Source organism: Zootoca vivipara, chromosome Z1 (genome assembly GCF_965207765.1).
Source record: "Zootoca vivipara chromosome Z1, rZooViv2.hap1.1, whole genome shotgun sequence".
NCBI lineage: Eukaryota > Metazoa > Chordata > Lepidosauria > Squamata > Lacertidae > Zootoca > Zootoca vivipara.
In genome coordinates this window covers 6117650-6129865 of record NC_142583.1, presented here as the reverse complement: position 1 = coordinate 6129865, position 12216 = coordinate 6117650, and the positions used below count along the sequence as shown (strand labels likewise).

Below are 12216 nucleotides of genomic sequence, written 5' to 3'. Positions count from 1 at the left end.
ATGCTGTTGTTGAGTAGCCTTATTAAGTCAAGTGTTGGGAGTCCTTCAACCATCTCGTGGGTGTGCTGCTGGAAGACAAGGGAGAGGCTTCGCAGTCTGGGGAGCCCCTTGCGTTCCTTTCAGACCTGCCACACTCACTATTCATGACGGTGACGCTGGTAAAGAGCACCGCAGATCCTCGAATCCGACGGAAACGAAGCGTCCGCCCATTGTACTGGTGCTTTGGGATGGTAGAGTAGATCTCCTTGCCTGCGAGACAGGAAGAGAGACTGGTGGTGAAGATGAATGCAGGTGCCAAGTCAGAGCCACCTCAAAAAGAAACGAGAATGTCAGGCTACGGCTTGAGATGCAGTGAACTGGAGCAGAAGACCTCGAGAACAAGCTCGAGACACCGCTTTTCAAATTTGGAAAACTGCGCTTCCCATGATTTATTCAACAAGACTGATTGGGGGGGGGGGAGAGAGAGAGACAAAAAACAAGCAAGAGATGAGGACCCACAGCTGCCAATTGCTTGAAATTCTCCAAGTTTGCTTGTGATCACGTGTGAAATGGGATTTAACCTTTGAAAGGCTGTGGGAAGTATACATGTATGTGTATCCACACACACAAAATTCATTCTTTTGCAGCCTTAAAGGACCCCTGACCATTAGGTCCAGTCGTGACCGACTTTGGGGTTGCGCGCTCATCTCGCATTATTGGCCGAGGGAGCCGGCGTATAGTTTCCAGGTCATGTGGCCAGCATGACAAAGCCACTTTTGGCGAACCAGAGCAGCACACGGAAACGCCGTTTACCTTCCCACTGTAGCGGTTCCTATTTATCTACTTGCATTTTGATGTGCTTTCGAACTGCTAGGTTGGCAGGAGCTGGGACCGAGCAACGGGAGCTCACCCCGCCACAGGGATTTGAACCGCTGACCTTCTGATCAGCAAGCCCTAGGCTCTGTGGTTTAACCTACAAAGCCACCTGGGTCCGCCATTTAGTATCTGTTCTTATCAGTTTGCAGCCTTAAACTGCTTGTAAATCACTTTTTATACATTTTCATTGCTTCTGAAAGTTCCTGAAGAAACCGCACATGCCCCCTAATTGGCTGTGGCTGCCCATAATGTAAATTTAATTTGTGATTTATTTTATTGTTGTTATTATTATTGGAGAGGCCTGCCAGGTGGGGAGGGCGCTTCAAGACCCCTTGCCGTGGCACAAAGAATGTAGGGCCCGAACTCTGGGTTTGCACAGCACAGCAGCTTGGGAGGAGGAGAATGGAGCTCGAGTGAGAGGCCAGGCTGCGTGCTGGGACCAGAGATTCATTCAGCATTCATGCAGGAAAGCTTACCATCAATGAGGACAAGACCGTTTTGATCAGGGGCAAAAGGAGCCAGGCCCTGGGCACTGATCCCTCGCTCCACCTTCCTATCTACCTGCAGGAGGAGGGAAGAGAGAAGTTGAGCAGATATTTCCAAGATGGGCTCTGCCATGGGCGTACCCAGCGCGGAGCAGGGGGGCAGCTGCCCCCCCTAGAAGCAGGGCTGGCGCAGCCGTGGGCGAGAGCGGAGCTGCTGGCGGGGCTGGTGGGCAGAGGCGGAGCACAGCCCGGCGGAGCGCGAGTTTGACGTTCCCGCCCACCGTGCCACGCCCTCCCTCCAGCTCCCCATCGCGCCTTCCGGCAAGGCCAAGCACGGCGGGGAACCAGAGAGCGTGACAGGAAGCTGGAGGGCACGGCGCGGCGGGCACGTCGAACTCACGCTCCGCTGTGCTCCGCCTACCAGCCCCGCCGGCAGCGCCGCTCTCGCCCATGGCTGCGCGCTCCGCTGGGGTCCTGGCCATAATGCACTGGGGGCAGCCCGGCGGGCCAGAGCGAGCGCCCTGGCGCCTCCGACTGCAAAGAGCTTCGCGGCACCTAAGTGAGACCGGAGTCAGTTTCCCCTAGGCTCCGCAGCCCCGCCCACGTTCCCACTTTGTGGCCCCTCCCCTCCCGCCCCTTGGCCCCGCCCCTTGCCCCCCCTAGTTTTGATCCTGGGTACGCCCCTGGGCTCTGCCCACCTTTCCAGGGTCTCACCAATACAGGGGGGGTGAGAGAGACCCGATTTTCAAACTCCCCTTTTCTCACACCCATGACTTTGGTGGCAGTGGTGAAAGTGTCATCTGCATGCCCTGGGGATGGACAAAAGGGCGGATCCTGGCCCCCAAGGGATATGCAATCCAGAAGAACAGCACAAGGGAGCAAACGTAGCAAGGGAAGAGGAAAGCAGAAGGAAGAGGATGCGATCCATCACCAACATTGCCCAGCTAGAGCAAAGGAGCCTTCCCCGTAGCCACATCTCCCACCAGCCCCAGCCGAGCCAGTGGTCAGGGATCAGGACATAAGAAGAGGCTTGCTGGATCAGGCCCGCAGGGAGGGCTCAGGTAGTGTGACCGGCAGCGATGTCTCAGGATTGAAGAGCAGAGGGACCAGCCCCAACTGGGTTTAGGTGTCAGGATCAAAGACGTCTGAGGAATGAAAGAGTAGAGGGGCAAGGAGAAGCAGCAACTCTGCGTACCAAATTCCAGCAGGTGGGGCTGCAGGCGTTTGTGCCACAGACCAGCAACCGGTCCTCGTATTTTTCCAGGAGGGTAAGATAGTTTTTGGCATTCTCCTGGAAGAGAAGTGAAGGCGGTTAAGCTGAAGAATCATAGAACTGTACAGCTGGAAGGGACCTCAAGGGTCATTTGGTCCACCCACCCCACCCCACTCCACCCCCACCCCCCACTATGATGAAGACCACCAGAAAACACCCCCCCCTTACTCCGATCCTGGAGATCCCACCAACAAGAAAGGCTATGTATCCCCAAGGCCTGCACAGCAAGACCTCCTAATTTTAAGGTAGGGATGGGGAACCTCAGGGCCCGGGGGTCAAATGTGGCTCTTGAAACTCTCCCAGGCCACCCCCTCACAGGGCCTGCTTCACACACTCCTTGAGTGGTTGTGCCTGGCCAGACTCTGTCCTTGAAGTATTCTCTCTTTTTCTTTTTTGCCACTCGCTTGTCAGAATGGAGGTCAGAGAGGGCTGTGTGTACAAACGAGCGTACTGCAGAAGGGCAAAATTTGCACTCTGCTCACTTTTGCCTCTGGCCCCACCTGCCACTGGCATCTGGCCCCTGGAAGGTCATCCAGAAGGGAATGTGGCCCTTGGGCTGAAAAAGACTTCTGTCTTATGGCTGTCGAATCCACATTTAGTCCAAGCATCCGCAGATCCAGCAGAGGGACAGAAAAACTCTTTGCGAGGCTGAGCTGCCAACACCCCAAAGTATCAGGCCAAGGAGAAGAGAGGGAGGGGAACCTCCCATGGTGTGGGAATGAAGAACGTTACAGCACCTGGCCCCTTCTGCATGCAAAGCACCTGCTCCATCACTGAGCTCTGGGCCCAATCCACCTGCTGAATCATTCAGCACAGAAGGAGAACACCTTTCTAGAGATGGTGGGGGATTAGCTGCAGCAATTCATCCAAACATCTGTGTTTTATATTGTTACAGACCTCTTTGATATATTTCTATGATACTGTGGAAAAAAATACTTTCATAAACAAACAAGCAAACTTACCTGTTTCTTGCACTTGGACAGCGCCCTGTTTGTTTCAATAAGCACCTGAATGAAAGGGGGAGACAAGACACACATGTCATTTTTAGGTCAGCTTGTCTAGGTGCCTAAAAGTTTGCGGCCTCCCACAACAGAGAAACGGCAGGTGGAAATGCAGAGTGGATTTTAGGCAGCACCTGGAACAGGGCCACTTCCACAGATCGAAGTGGCTGAGGGGGCACAAACAAGCTTCCTCTTCTAATAACAACACCCAGAACCTGGCCCAGTAACAAATCGGCAAACTGTACAGATTTCTGAGCAGAGGAGCAATATGCTGATGGGGTCTCACCCGTGTCAGCACCCAGGCTGCAGCATTCTGCACTCGCTAACGTACAGTTTCTGGATCAAATGTGAGGGAAGTCCCACACAGACTGCATTGCTGTCATCCAGTTTTGAAAGACATGGCATTAGGAAGTACTTTCTGAGGGTAAGAGGTGTTCGACAGCGGTGTTTTTTGTTTTTTTATATATATATATGACATGATTTTATTCTGTATACAAATATTGAAGCATGTGGTCACTCAGTGACACCAGTTTACATGAATATCTGGAAAATTGAAGCCTTTACAGAACCTTTATTGTCAATAATGATGGAACTCACTGGTGGAAGATGCTTCTATTTTTATACTTATTATTTGTTAAGTGAACCCTTTGTAGGAGTTAATACTTTCCTATCCCTTTGGAACTGTGCTGCATCTTTGTACTTTGTATGTTTCATGGCTTAAATTTTGGATTCTTTCTTTTCCCTTCCCTTTTGTTCCATTTGCATTTTTTGTGAAGAAATAAACGAAAAGTTAAAAACAAACAACAAATTTGTGCAGCGTTGTCCTCCATCTCCCTACCGTAAAGTTGGTGGAGTCCTCAAAGTTGTAGTAATGAAGCCTGCCGACTGTTCCCACAAAGACCGAGGGGGCCCCTTGTTCATGGTAGAGCACAATGTGGTCCTCCCTGGGATCAAACCGGAATCTCTTCTCACCTACAAAAATACAAACAGGAAACGGGGAACATTCGACACCGCACTGCAAATTCCAGAGAGGCAGGTTCTGCAGACATTCCACAGGGGAATTGTGCAGCAGTGAGGCATACCTAACTGACTGGTTTTTTTCCACCCATAAGAATATAGGAAGCTGGCTCATCTTGAGTCAGTCCATTAGCCATCTAGCTCACAGTTGTCTGCACTGACTGCCCACAATGGCTCTCCCGGGTTTCAGACAGGGGTCTCCTCCAGCCAGGGAGGTGAGACCCATGGCCCTTCCTAACTCCCATCAACCCCCGTTGGCACAGCCAGCAATCAGGGATGGTGATTGGTTGAATCCTCCAACACTGGAAGACTACGGGTCTTTTACACCTTTTTTTTAAGTTAAAAATATCTTTATTTAATACCAAACATAAAATACAAAGCAACAAAAAGTAACATAGGTCAACAAACTCAACATAACACAACACCAAATGCAAAATTATACAAAATCAAAAAGAAAACTTATAAGGAGAAAAAAGAAAAGAAAAGAAGAAAGAAGAAAGAAAAAGGAAACAACAAAAGTAAGCTATAAATAAACATAAAACAAAGTAAACTTCCCAGCTTTCCATATCAGTTCCCTATTTACAAATCATTTCAGCTATGCTTTCCTCTTATAAAACTAATTCCTTATTTCATATTTCAGTTTTACTATGCACAAATTAAATCCTATAAACTTGTACGAACTTATTCAAAGCAGATCACCCATCTGGAATCTATTCCTTCATTGCAAAGGTAATCTTTTACATATTTCCATTCTTTTTCCCATTTTTGTTTAGGGACTTTTCTGACTATCGCTGTTAATCTCGCCAGGTTCATAAACTCTACCAATTTGATATGCCAATCCTGGATGGTCGGTAACTTGTCTCCTTTCCATTTTTGTGCTAATAACAGCCTGGCCGCAGCACAAGCGTATAATAAGGTGTTTCTTCTATCTGTCGGGGTATTATCCGGAATTAGGCTTAATAATAATATCTCGGGCTTCTTTTCAAATGTCCATTTTAACATTTTCTTTAGCTTCTCATAGATTTCTGTCCAGAACTTACTAATTTTTTTACAGCTCCACCAGCAATGATAATAATCCCCTACATTTTCACTGCATTTTCAGTCTTTTACACCTTTTGCTGTAACCACTGGTCCTACACTCCCCCCCCCACACACACACCAGTGGCTATATTCCTTGGAAATAAATCCGAGGGAGCAGGGGTATTCCAAGGGAGCTCGCTTACTTATTTAACTTGCTCTTATTTATTCAAAGCACGGTAGTAAGAGCTGTTTGACAGTGGAACAGACTCCCTTGGAAGGTGGGGGGAGCTCCTCCTCCTTTGAGATTTTGAGAGAGGGGTTGAATGCCCATCTGCAGGGGATTCTTGTGCTGCAATTCCTGCTTTGCAGAGGGCTGGACTAGATGACCCTTGGAGGTACCTTCCAACTCTATAGTTCTATGATTCTAGGACTCAAACACTCCCCACACCTGTTCCACTCCAAAATCACTGCCTCAAAAAAAATAAAAGCCAAATGCAGGAGGGGATGTGTTTTGAGATATTATTACATGGAAACATAGAATTGTAGAGTTGGAAGGTCCAACCCCCTGCAATGCAAGAATCCTTCTATCTGTTTATTTTGGGGGTTGTGTGTGCGTCTTTGCTTTGGCCTGCGGAGAAATCCAATACATTCAATTTTATCAGTCTGCAGACAGGGTCAATACACTTGACTTTGCTCTACAGGATCCATTGCTCGTGAATCCATTCAGAAGGGCATCCCGTCCTGTGACAGCGTCCAGTTTGCAATTGACTGAGGCTGAAAACAGCACAAACATCTACAATTATTTTGGCATGTGTTTTTTTTTAAAAAAAAATCCTAAATACTGTATACATTTAGATACTTTGAGCCAAGAGCCAAATAGAAAAATTCAGAAAAGTGATCCCCCCACCCAAAAAGATGCCCTGCTCCATCTGATTGTCCAAGAAGAGAGAACCTGGTTGGTTCACTTAAAAAAAAAAACATGGGATGGGTCGAAAATCCCAGCAACCCTATTAGGCTTGCACATCACATTTCCTTAGGTTCTTATTCTGCTGGGATGAGCTGATACTGCTCTAGAAACCAGCACCTCCTTTGAAGGCAGCTTTCCCAACAGCACCCAATGCCATTTCCAAAGTTCGGAAGGAATGTTCTGCACTGGGCTGTTTGCAGGCACACACCCAACCGGAACATGTGATGCATCTGAGTTATCAGACCGCCCCACCTGCCCTGCTTGTCTCTCGTTCAGCCTCATGGTGGAGGGACCTGCAGGAGGGCACCTTCTCAGTGGTGGCTCCCAGTTTGTGGAATGCCCTCCCCATAGCAAACAACACTTGTCCCCTCCATTAACTTATTTTAAGAAGAATCAAACAACATTCCCATTCCCCCAGGCCTCTGGTGGTGGAAAAATCTGTTCCTGCCAAACTTAAATTATTAGTTACAGGTAGGTAGCCGTGTTGGTCTGACGCAGTCGAAACAAAATAAAAAAAAATCCTTCCAGCAGCACCTTAGAGACCAACTCCCTATGACAAACTTAGTTGGTCTCTAAGCTGCTGCTGGAAGGAATTTTTTATTTTGTTTAAATTATTAGTTGTGAGGTGACTGGCTTGGGGTTTATTTAAAGAAGCTTTTAAACTTTTTTTTTAAGAAGATTGTTTTTAAGCTATTTGTTAGAAATTCCAACTGCATTCTGGATTTGACATATCTGCCTCCCTGTACTCCTTCAGGAGGTGGGGTGGAGCTATACACCTAGTACACTGTTTCTCCTATTTTAAGACGTAGTCATAAAATAAGCCATAGCAGGATTTTAAAGCATTCAAGGAATATAAGCCATACCCCGAAAATAAGACATAGTGATAGGCACAGCAGCAATGCCGGCCATGGCAGGAGGAGGAGGGAAAAAATAAGACATCCCCTTAAAATAAGCCATAGTGCAGGCATCCCCAAACTGCGGCCCTCCAGATGTTTTGGCCTACAACTCCCATGATCCCTAGCTAAGAGGACCAGTGGTCAGGGATGATGGGAATTGTAGTCCAAAACATCTGGAGGGCCGAAGTTTGGGGATGCCTGCCATAGTGTTTTTTTTTGAGGAAAAATAAATATAAGGCGGTGTCTTATTTTCGGAGAAACACGGTATTTGATTACTTAATTAACAATCTGGCAATGTCCTTTGTGAGGCACACAGTCCTGTATGCAGCTTTCAGCAAATCTACACCTATACTGAGGACTTGGCTGCAATGGAAGTCTGTTTGTGTACAGACTGTGTTTTCCTCTTTGCAACCCAAACAGTTCCCTCCAGAATGTTTCCCGCCGGGCACTCCCAGCCTTCTCTGATCCTGGGAAGTAGGTCAAAACAATTAGCCACGAAAGACAGCAGAGCAGAGGCATAACAGCAATTTGCCCCGGGGCAAAACAAAGCAATACCAATAGCACTTCCCAACTCTTCCTCCTCCTACTTGACCCAGCTCCTCGGTGGGTGGGTGGAGGAATAACAACACCACACAGTTCTACCCTGGAAGCTGCAAGGGCAGAGCTCACGCGGGACATGGCCACAATGGCTGCTGCGTTCCATCTCCACTGTCGGCGGAGGCAGTTTTAGGGTAGCATGACCGCTGCAGCCACACCGGGCGCTGCGATGGAGGAGGCCACACAATAATGCTGTATTAACAGAGCGGGGAGGGGCACCTGCACTGGACACCACTGAAAGTTGAGAGGCCCACAGTCTGCCACTGCCCTGGCAGGCAATATGCCCTTGAGTACCAGCTTGGGGGGGGGTCAGAAGTGGGCAGAGTGCCCTTGAGCTCAGGCAGTAGTGTAGCGTGGGTTGCCGGTGCCCAGGGAGGAGCAAGTACAGTGGTACTTCGGTTTAAGTACACAATTGGTTCCGGAAGTCTGTACTTAACCTGAAGCGTACTTAACCTGAAGTGAACTTTCCCACTGAAAGGAATGGAAAGTGGATTAATCCGTTCCAGACGGGTCCGCGGAGTACTTAAACTGAAAGTACTCAAACCGAAGCGTACTTAAACTGTACTTATGACTGTATTGCAAATTCATTGAGGGTCCTTCTCCTTGATGCAGTTGTGCCGCCTTTTATTACGGAAGTCTTTGAGATGAGAACAGTGACAGAGAAGGAGTGAACTTCTGCTACCAGATGAGCTGAAACGGGTTCCGCTGTATCTTTAAGTGGTTTCCATTGCCTGATGGGTTATTAAAGTGCTGTTTCTTATCCAGTGAAAAAGAAAAAGTATTGTGCCCCCCTGGCAACCTTTTTCATCCGTGGGCTGGTCCACCGTCCCTCAGACCTTGTGGGGGGCTGGACTATATTTTTTTGGGGGGGGTGAATGAATTCCTAAAGGTAAAGAGGCCCCTGACCATCAGGTCCAGTCGTGTCCGACTCTGGGGTTGCGGCGCTCATCTCGCTCTATAGGCCGAGGGAGCCGGCGTTTGTCCGCAGACAGCTTCTGGGTCATGTGGCCAGCATGACAAAGCTGCTTCTGGCGAACCAGAGCAGCGCACAGAAACGCCGTTTACCTTCCCGTCGGAGCGGTCCCTATTTATCTACTTGCACTTTGATGTGCTTTCGAACTGCTAGGTGGGCAGGAGCTGGGACCGAACAACGGGAGCTCACCCCGTTGCAGGGATTCAAACCGCCGACCTTCTGATCAGCAAGCCCTAGACTCTGTGGTTTAACCCACAGCGCCACCTGGGTCCCAGGAATGAATTCCTATGCTCCACAAATAACCCAAAGATGCATTTTAAATAAAAGCACACATTCTACTCATGTAAAAACACCAGGCAGGCCCCACAAAGAACCCAGAGATGCATTTTAAATAAAAGGACACATTCTACTCATGTAAAAAAAACACTGATTCCTGGACCGTCTGCGGGCTGGATTGAGAAGGCAATTGGGCCGCATCCAGCCCCCGGGCCTTAGGTTGCCTACCCCTGCACTAGACCAACCCACCTGCCACCGAACCTCAGCTGCCAAGGCTCCATGCCTGTCGTGGGGGAGAGGCGTTTGATTGCACCCCAGTTCTCAACAGCTCCAGCCAGCATGGCCAGTGGATCAGGGTGACCATAACTGGGAGCCCAGCAACATTTGGTGGGTCCACAGGATTTCCTCTCCTGTGCTACACGTATGACAGCTACCACTGGAACCAGGCACAATCTTCTGGGAGACAGAGGGAGTTTCCCAAATCGCATCAAGCTGCAGAGGCACTTTCTGGCACTCATCTGCCGCACCACTACCGGTAGGGCTCCAGGCTCCTTGCATATCCAGAAGGGAGCTCGTCACTACTGGATGCCCAATCCCTGCTCACCCGGGCCTATTAAATCCTGACCTCTGGGCCAGCGTGGGCAAAGTTTCACAGAATCATAGAACTGCATGGCAGAAAGGGATCCCCAATGATCATCGAGTCCAACCCCCTGCAATGTGTGAGGACGGCACAGACTGCGCAACTGATCTCGCCACTCGCCTAATTTTGACCACACTGGGAGCAGGAGCAGGGCACATCTCAAGCACTGCACCATGAAAAGCTTCACGGGCCAATTTCCACAATTGTATCCACCTTTGTTTTTTAAATAGTACGCCAGAGATCTTCCTTTTCTCCCTCGCCCCCTCCTGCCGGCAAACCTTTTGCTAACGACTTGTCTTCCAAAACAAGGCTCACCCCATCCTGCCCACTGCCTAGGGACTGAGAAAGGCCAAACAGCTCTATGGAAACCAAAGTTTGATTCGAACACACACCCTTCGGAATCAGGGGAGCCTCGAGTCAGGCTCCTGCGTACCCAGGGAATATTACCTCATTCTGGCAAGAGGCAGCAAAGCTTTCTTCTCTTGAGCTCTCTGAGTCACTGCTTATAATTGGAGGGGAAGGAAACCCTCATTATAATAATAATTATCATAGCAGATCCTCACTATGACAGCCTGCAAGGATGCGCCTTATTGCCAATCCCTTGAGAGGTGGGAGAAATTCGATTCCGTTCCTCATAGAATTGCAGAGTTGGAAGGGACCTCAAGGCCATTTGGGCTAACCCCCTGCAATGTAAAGAGGACCTTGCATTCTTCATACAATTCTATTATTTGATTTCTACACTGCTTAATATATTTAACATATCTCTAAGTGGTGTACAAAAACCTCCAGGTCCAAACAAACTCTCGACTCTCCTACAAAAGTCTCAGTGAGAAGAGCTCCTGGAAAGGGCCTCATGCTAGACTTGCTTTTTATGGGCAGGTCCAGGGTGGATGGTATTATTATTATTATTATTATTATTATTATTATTATTATTATTATTTGTTTATTTATACCCCGCCCATCTGGGTGGCTTCCAACAGAACATTAAAATGCAATAATCTATTAAACATTAAAAGCTTCCCTAAACAGGGCTGCCTTCAGATGTCTTCTAAAAGTCTGGTAGTTGTTTTTCTCTTTGACATCTGGTGGGAGGGTGTTCCACAGGGCGGGTGCTGGTATTTGCTCAGCCCATTGAGCTACCCTCTCCACTCACAGCTTTCTTTCTTTCTTTCTTTCTTTCTTTCTTTCTTTCTTTCTTTCTTTCTTTCTTTCTTTCTTTCTTTCTTTCTTTCTTTCTTTCTTTCTCCTCTGTCCTCTCCTCCTCCCAAACACAACCATCCTTAGAAATTCTCTGGAATTTGTAATGTGGTTTCTCCAGCCAAAAATGCATATACTAGGATAAAGAGTGCATATGTATTAGTGAAAATAATCTATTGCAGTGGTACCTTGGTTCCTGAACAGCTTGCCTCCCGAACGAATCAGCTCCCGAACGCCACAAACCCAGAAGTAAGTGTTCTGGTTTGCAAATGTTTTTCGGAAGCCGAATGTCCATTTTGGCTGTTGCCATTGTTTCCGGTGCCAATCAGAAGCACGCCTTGGTTTGCGAACGTTTTGGAAGTCGAACAGACTTCCAGAACAGATTTGAGTTTGAGAACCACGTACCACTGTATATTGCTATTTATGGATTTTTATTTTTATTTTTGCATTTTGATCTCACCTTTTTCTGCAAGGACCTCAAGATGGTGTATATGGTTCTCTCCCCATCATTACTCCCCTTCATGGCAAACCAGTAGCAAGGCTGGCAGGGTGCAAACCCATGGGGAGGAGCACCAGATTGGCTCTGCCGGTGTGTCTGCGCTGGGCTGACCATGCCACTGCCTCGCCCCTCTCCTGGGAGGTGAACTGAGCCTGCCTTGCCCCACCGGCTGCTACCCATCTGGAGGGGCCCATAGCCAAGGTCCATGGTCTTTTCTGTTCCACCAGCTATAAGCCTAGAACAAGGCTCTTAGTCGTGCCTCACTAAGTGGGTGTCTGCAAAAATAAAATGAGGGCCTTTGTTCTCCTGGCCTTTTGGCAATTCAGTCAGGAGGGCCAAACAAGTGACACTGGTGGCTGGGGGGAGGGAATGTGGCCGTTCACACACAACAGAACACAGAAAAGTCCGCCACGTGCCCCTGATGGATGTCTTGCCTGCACAAAGGCTAGGGGGCAGGCAGGCAGCACACGACGGCATGGCTCAGAACAGCCTGATTCAGTGGGGTAAAGAGCAACCAGTG

The 12216-nt window shown here is 48.6% G+C and overlaps 1 protein-coding gene across 1 annotated transcript in view; it reads right to left on the bottom strand.

Moving 5' to 3' along the window:
• Window positions 1-12216, bottom strand: part of SEMA7A (semaphorin 7A (JohnMiltonHagen blood group)) — a 57894-nt gene that overhangs the window by 12723 nt on the left and 32955 nt on the right. Inside the window, exons 2-6 of the mRNA XM_060279004.2 lie at window positions 4453-4586; window positions 3576-3620; window positions 2536-2631; window positions 1332-1416; window positions 139-249 (exon numbers count right to left, since the gene is read on the bottom strand). Coding sequence (XP_060134987.1) covers window positions 139-249; window positions 1332-1416; window positions 2536-2631; window positions 3576-3620; window positions 4453-4586 — 471 coding nt within the window. The remainder of the gene's footprint in view (window positions 1-138; window positions 250-1331; window positions 1417-2535; window positions 2632-3575; window positions 3621-4452; window positions 4587-12216) is intronic.